Below are 6,984 nucleotides of genomic sequence, written 5' to 3'. Positions count from 1 at the left end.
AGACAGATTTCAATTTCCACACCTCAAAATGTTAACAATTACGTACGCGCACCTTATTTTTATCATATGTTTTGAAAAGCTGAGGGTAAAGCAAATGTCTTTGAATGAACGGGAGGAGCTCCATAGCTAAGATAGAGCAGATGCTTCTGAGTCAAGAGTGATCATCCTCGAAATTCACTTCAGTGTCTTAAAATCAAAATTGGTTGATAATTCACTCTTCTCGTGGTGTTTGCAGACACCTGAAGGAAACCCAGCTTGTCTGAGTGGCCGTGCCTACTGGCAGTGCCCTGACACAGTTTTGATTGGCAGTGATGTGGAGTCGAAGCAGCACGATGCCGGGTGTTGTGCTTCACCCCATCCCTGACCAGTACTGGAGCCTCACGCTTCAGCAGTTGTGACTCTTTCCTAAGGGCTGAGACGGGGACAAGGAAGAGGCACCTGGGGTGCTTGTTAAGCATTCAGCTTCTGGCTTCCTTGGAGGATCTGGTTCAGCTGGGCTGGGACGGGACTCAGGCGTGTGTATGGTTAATAAGCTCCCCAGGTGATTCTTACTAAGGAGGCTGAGCAAACACTGGGCTGGATGGTCATTCATCAGAGGTAGTGTAAAATTCCTTTTAAGTAGAACTCTCATTCCAATTGGTGCTTCTCATACCTCAGAATCTGCAGTGGTGCTCATTAAAGCTCACACTCCTGCATTCCCGTTCTCCAGATACTGTAATTATGCAGGTCTTAAAAAGGTCCCTTGTTGATTTTATGTAGGGACCATTGGTAGAAATGAAATCCATTATGCTTCCCAAGTCTCAAGCTTGTGTGTGTATGAATCTTATTCCTGTAGGACCGGAGTACTTCCCAGAATGCTTAAACTTAATAAAAGATAAAAACTTGTATAACGAAGCTCTGAAGTTATATCCACCAAACTCGCAGCAGTACAAGGTGTGTAGCATGTGAAATGAGGCTCTCCTGATTTTGCTTTGTGCTTTAGTTGGAGAAGGATGAGGCTCCTGAGTCCCTGACACTGTCCTTGGTTTCAAGATTTATCTTCAAACTAATTAGCCTCATCTTGAACTTCTTATCTGGGAGAAAGGCCCTGACCTGTTCCTCTTCTGAAGAACTTGCCCAGGCAAGAAACCTAGGCGTTGTCTCTGGATCCTCCTCGGGAATACCATGGCAGTTTCCATCCTGCCCCTCCTCCAGCCCAAACTCACGATCTTCCTGAATAGTGCTGATCTTTCCCATGTATTTCTACATAAAGTTTGGTTCGCTTGTTTGAACAAACATCTGTTTAGCTTTTCTCATATGCAGATACTTTGCTTATCAGCTAAATGTATTATAATTCTTACAACAACCTGGTAGGTGTTGTGCACAATTTTCAAATGAGGAACCACCTTGCCTCAGGACCTGGGACGTGAGGTGGCCGACCTGGGATATGGAGCCCGTGCCATCATCACCACCATTTTCAGTTTGTCCACAAATTGCACACGTCTTTCTGTCATCTGGCCCCTGCCTGCTTCTTTATCGTCAGCTGCCTCTGGCAGCCCTCTTCCTCCACTTCCTTCAGCCCCCCTGTCCTTCTAAACTCTCGGGTCTCCTCTGCCAGAAAGCCGTTCCTGGCTGAGGTGCCAAACACTGAGCTCCCAGAGCACCCTGTTCTAAACTTGGGAAGGGCATTTATCAATCTGCTATCTACTGATTTGTTGCCCCACCAGGCTGTGGGTTTCCTTAAGGGCAGGGACCCCGTGTTATGTCCCCCTGTTTCCCTGCCTCATACTGAGCCTGGGGAATAGAGAATTTGGCCAAAGCCTGCCTCTTTGCTCTCATTTGCCTTATGTTTGTCTCCTGTGCCCTCTGTGCTTCAGTCATACCAGCCTTTTTGTTATTCTTTCCTGTGCATTCCATACCCATTCCTGCCCGATGGCCATGGTGCTTTCTGTGCTCTTGGCGTGGAGTACTGTCCCATAACTCTTCACGTGGCTTCTAATCCTCACAGCCCTCTGAAACAGCACTCCCATCGCTCTGGCCCTTTACCACTATCTGCCATTAGCTGTTGACCACAGTGTGTTTATAAGTTCGTACTCTTTCACCACAAGAGCAGGAAGTTGGGAGTGGTTCTTGTTACTGTTTATTTTTTCTGTTTGTTTGTTTTTGCTATGTTTGGCTTTATTTTTTGCTTTGCTGTGTTACTCCCACTGCCCTGAATAGTACTCAGTAATTTTTTGTTGGATGAATACATGGCACATCCTCAGTAAGGTTTTGAGTGGAAGAAAGATTGAATTCACTGGTCATCCACAGGGTTTTTCTAAGTCATTCCAGGGAGTTTCAAGTATAATGACCGAGGCAGCCTACCTTGGAGATTTAAAAAAACAGTTATCACCTGTCCTCACCAACCCTTTGTCTCTTCCTGTCCCAGGACATCAGCATTGCTTATGGGGAACACCTGCTGCAGGAGCACCTGTGTGTGCCAGCAGGGCTCGTGTTTGCCCACACTGGTGCCCACGAGAAAGCTCTCAGTGCCTTTGTGGCTTGTGGCAGTTGGCAGCAAGCTCTCTGTGTGGCAGCCCAGCTTCACTTGACCAAAGACCAGCTGGCTGGCCTGGGCAGAACTCTGGCAGGTAAACACGCCATTAGGTTCTCCCAGATAACTTCTCTAATGGCTTTGTGTCTCTGTGGTTTTGTTTGGCAGTTTTGCAGACGTGTGTCAGGTGGGAGCACACCTTGGTGCACTGTCATGTGCATGGGTAAAGGTTAATTTGGAGTGGCTTATTAGGTAGAGTAAAAATTAAACTGCTACGAGAGTTCCCCAAATACAATGGCACAATAAAGAAAGCAGTTTACTTGTCTCTCTCATGGCACTGACAAGTCCTCCCATGGTGCGGATCTGCCATCTCTTAGGCAGAGTTGAAGGTGGATTTTCTCCACATCTGTATTCAAGTCCTCGGGGAGGGGAAAAGCTGGAATCCTGAGAGAACACTCAAAAGTTGGAAAAGATCTAGCTAACATTTTTCTCTACCTCATTCACCAAACTTACACTTTACAGGACACCGGGTACAGTGTAGCTGGGTAGCAATGTGCCCTGCGAGAATGTAAAGAATTTCCGAGTGGGACTGTTCAAATATAGCCAATAGATCATTGGAAACCATAATAGCAATTTTCAGAAATGAAGCCAAATGTATAAGCAGAGTGAAAGCAAAGGCAGTTTAGCTGTGTCAGGATCTAGGGATTGCCTGAACTGGCGGTGAGGTTATTCCACAGTCTGATTTCTTAGAGTGGAGTGACATTCCCAGAGTGCCTGGGCGAAGAGACGGGTGGGGCTCTGGCCCTCTCAGCCGTGCTTGAAGTGAGTGAGTGGCTGGTATATTTTCCCCCCACCTTTTTAAGAGTCTTGTAAATGCTGTTATGATCTCCCCATAAAAAGCAGTCCTGAAAAAAAATCCAAACTATATCCTGTTAAATGTACGTACATATTCTTTTGAGTAATTTCACATTGTTTTTTTTTCCTTTGGGATTATAAAAATGTGTGAGATTATCACTTTTCTGTTTCTGGCATTTTCTGGTTATTATATCTGTGGACTCTTCTATAAGCCCTTTCAATTTCCAACCTGAACTTGTTTTACAAATACTGAGAAGTCCCTACTTTACTAAGTCTTCATTCTGGCTCTGTTGATGCTTCTGCTCTAGAAACTTGTTATTTGTAGTTTATTTTTTTTTCTTTTTAAAATTTTTTTAACAAAGTGAATCAGTTATACATATACATATGTTCCTACATCTCTTCCCTCTTGCGTCTCCCTCCCCCCCACACTCCCTATCCCACCCCTCTAGGTGGTCACAAAGCACCGAGCTGATCTCCCTGTTCTATGCAGCTGCTTCCCACGAGCTGTCTAATTTACGTTTGGTAGTGTATATATGTCCATGCCACTCTCTCACTTTGTCACAGCTTACCCTTCCCCTCTCCATATTCTCAAGTCCATTGTCTAGTAGGTCTGTGTCTTTATTCCTGTCTTACCCCTAGGTTCTTCATGACATTTTTTTTCTTAAATTCCATATATATGTGTTAGCATACGGTATTTGTCTTTCTCTTTCTGACTACTTCACTCTGTATGACAGACTCTAGGTCCATCAACCTCACTACAAATAACTCAATTTTGTTTCTTTTTATGGCTGAGTAATATTCCATTGTATAATATGTGCCACATCTTCTTTATCAGTTCGTCCGATGATGGACACTTAGGTTGTTTCCATGTCCCGGCTATTATAAATAGAGCTGCAATGAACATTTTGGTACATGACTCTTTTTGAATTATGGTTTTCTCAGGGTATATGCCCAGTAGTGGGATTGCTGGGTCATATGGTACTTGTATTTGTAGTTTTTTAAGGAACCTCCATACTGTTCTCCATAGTGGCTGTACCAATTCACATTCACACCAGCAGTGCAAGAGTGTTCCCTTTTCTCCACACCCTCTCCAGCATTTATTGTTTCTAGATTTTTTGATGATGGCCATTCTGACTGGTGTGAGATGATATCTCATTGTAGTTTGGATTTGCATTTCTCTAATGATTAATGATGTTGACCATTCTTTCATGTGTTTGTTGGCAGTCTGTATATCATCTTTGAAGAAATGTCTATGTCTTCTGCCCATTTTTGGATTGGGTTGTTTGTTTTTTTGTTATTGAGCTGCATGAGCTGCCTGTAAATTTTGGAGATCAATCCTTTGTCAGTTGCTTCAGTAGCAAATATTTTCTCCCATTCTGAGGGTAGTCTTTTGGTCTTGTTTATGGTTTCCTTTGCCGTGCAAAATCTTTTAAGTTTCATTAGGTCCCATTTGTTTATTTTTGTTTTTATTTCCATTTCTCTAGGAGGTGGGTCAAAAAGAATCTTGCTGTGATTTATGTCATAGAGTGTGCTGCCTATGTTTTCCTCTAAGAGTTTGATAGTTTCTGGCGTTACCTTTAGGTCTTTAATCCATTTTTAGCTTATTTTTGTGTATGGTGTTAGGGAGTAATCTAACCTCATACTTTTACATGTACCTGTCCAGTTTTCCCAGCACCATTTATTGAAGAGGCTGTCCTTTCTCCACTGTACATTCTTGCCTCCTTTATCAAAGATAAGGTGACCATACGTGCGTGGGTTTATCTCTGGGCTTTCTATTCTGTTCCATTGATCTTTCTGTTTTTCTGCCAGTACCATACTGTCTTGATTACTGTAGCTTTGTAGTATAGTCTGAAGTCAGGAAGCCTGATTCCTCCAGCTCCATTTTTCGTTCTGAAGATTGCTTTGGCTATTCGGGGTCTTTTGTGTTTCCATACAAATTGTGAAATTTTTTGTTGTAGTTCTGTGAAAAATGCCAGTGGTAGTTTGATAGGGATTGCACTGAATCTCTAGATTGCTTTGGGTAGTAGAGTCATTTTCACAATGTTCGTTTTTCCAATCCAAGAACATGGTATATCTCTCCATCTATTTGTATCCTCTTTAATTTCTTTCATCAGTGTCTTATAATTTTCTGCATACAGGTCTTTTGTCTCCTTAGGTAGGTTTATTCCTAGATATTTTATTCTTTTTGTTGCAGTGGTAAATGGGAGTGTTTTCTTGATTTCGCTTTCAGATTTTTCATTAGTGTATAGGAATGCCAGAGATTTCTATGCATTAATTTTGTATCCTGCTACTTTCCCAAATTCATTGATTAGCTCTAGTAGTTTTCTTGTAGCATCTTTAGGATTCTCTATGTAGAGTGGCATGTCATCTGCAAACAGTGACAGCTTTACTTCTTTTCCGATTTGGATTCCTTTTATTTCCTTTTCTTCTCTGATTGCTGTGGCTAAAACTTCCAAAACTATGTTGAATAAGAGTGGTGAGAGTGGGCAACCTTGTCTTGTTCCTGATCTTAGTGGAAATGCTTTCAGTTTTTCACCATTGAGGACGATGTTGGCTGTGGGTTTGTCATATATGGCCTTTATTATGTTGAGGAAAGTTCCCTCTATGCCTACTTTCTGCAGGGTTTTTATCATAAATGGGTGTTGAATTTTGTCGAAAGCTTTCTCTGCATTTATTGAGATGATCATATGTTTTTTCTCCTTCAATTCATTAATATGGTGTATCACGTTGATTGATTTGCGTTTATTGAAGAATCCTTGCATTCCTGGAATAAACCCCACTTGATCATGCTGTATGATCCTTTTAATGTGCTGTTGCATTCTGTTGGCTAGTATTTTGTTGAGGATTTTTGCATGTATGTTCATCAGTGATATTGGCCTGTCGTTTTCTTTCTTTATGACATCTTTGTCTGGTTTTGGTATCAGGGTGATGGTGGCATCGTAGAATGAGTTTGGGAGTGTTCCTCCCTCTGCTATATTTAGGAATAGTTTGAGAAGGATAGGTGTTAGCTCTTCTCTAAGTGTTTGATAGAATTCACCTGTGAGGCCATCTGGTCCTGGGCTTTTGTTTGTTGGAAGATTTTTAATCACAGTTTCAATTTCAGTGCTTGTGATGGGTCTGTTCATATTTTCTATTTCTTCCTGATTCACTTTTGGCAGGTTGTGCATTTCTAAGAATTTGTCCATTTCTTCCAGGTTGTCCATTTTATTGGCATAGAGTTGCTTGTAGTAATCTCTCATGATCTTTTGTATTCTGCAGTGTCAGTTGTTACTTCTCCTTTTTCACTTCTAATTCTATTGAATTGAGTCTTCTCCCTTTTTTTTTGACGAGTCTGGCTAATGGTTTATCAATTTTGTTTATCTTCTCAAAGAACCAGGTTTTAGTTTTATTGATCTTTGCTCTCGTTTCCTTCATTTCTTTTTCATTTATTTCTCATCTGATTTTTATGATGTCTTTACTTCTGCTAACTTTGGGGTTTTTTGGTTGTTCTTTCTCTAATTGCTTTAGGTGCAAAGTTAGGTTGTTTATTCGAGATGTTTCCTGTTTTTTAAGGTAGGATTGTATTTCTATGAACTTGCCTCGTAGAACTGCTTTCGCTGCATCCCATAGGTTTTGGG

At 41.7% G+C, this 6,984-nt stretch overlaps 1 protein-coding gene across 1 annotated transcript in view; it reads left to right on the top strand.

The window, feature by feature from the left end:
* The first annotated feature begins 51 nt into the window (after nucleotides 1–51).
* The window catches only part of LOC114901461 (elongator complex protein 1-like), a 33,195-nt gene continuing 26,262 nt past the window's right edge, over nucleotides 52–6,984 (top strand). Inside the window, exons 1-2 of the mRNA XM_029233231.1 lie at nucleotides 52–933; nucleotides 2,408–2,609. Of these exons, the coding sequence (XP_029089064.1) occupies nucleotides 775–933; nucleotides 2,408–2,609 (361 nt within the window). The 5' untranslated portion in view covers nucleotides 52–774. The remainder of the gene's footprint in view (nucleotides 934–2,407; nucleotides 2,610–6,984) is intronic.

Source organism: Monodon monoceros, unplaced genomic scaffold, assembly GCF_005190385.1.
Source record: "Monodon monoceros isolate NGI ecotype Baffin Bay Population unplaced genomic scaffold, NGI_Narwhal_1 Contig3088_ctg1, whole genome shotgun sequence".
In the NCBI taxonomy this organism is placed as follows: domain Eukaryota; kingdom Metazoa; phylum Chordata; class Mammalia; order Artiodactyla; family Monodontidae; genus Monodon; species Monodon monoceros.
The sequence above is the reverse complement of the archived record's forward strand: the minus strand, read 5'-3'. Positions and strand labels throughout refer to the sequence as shown.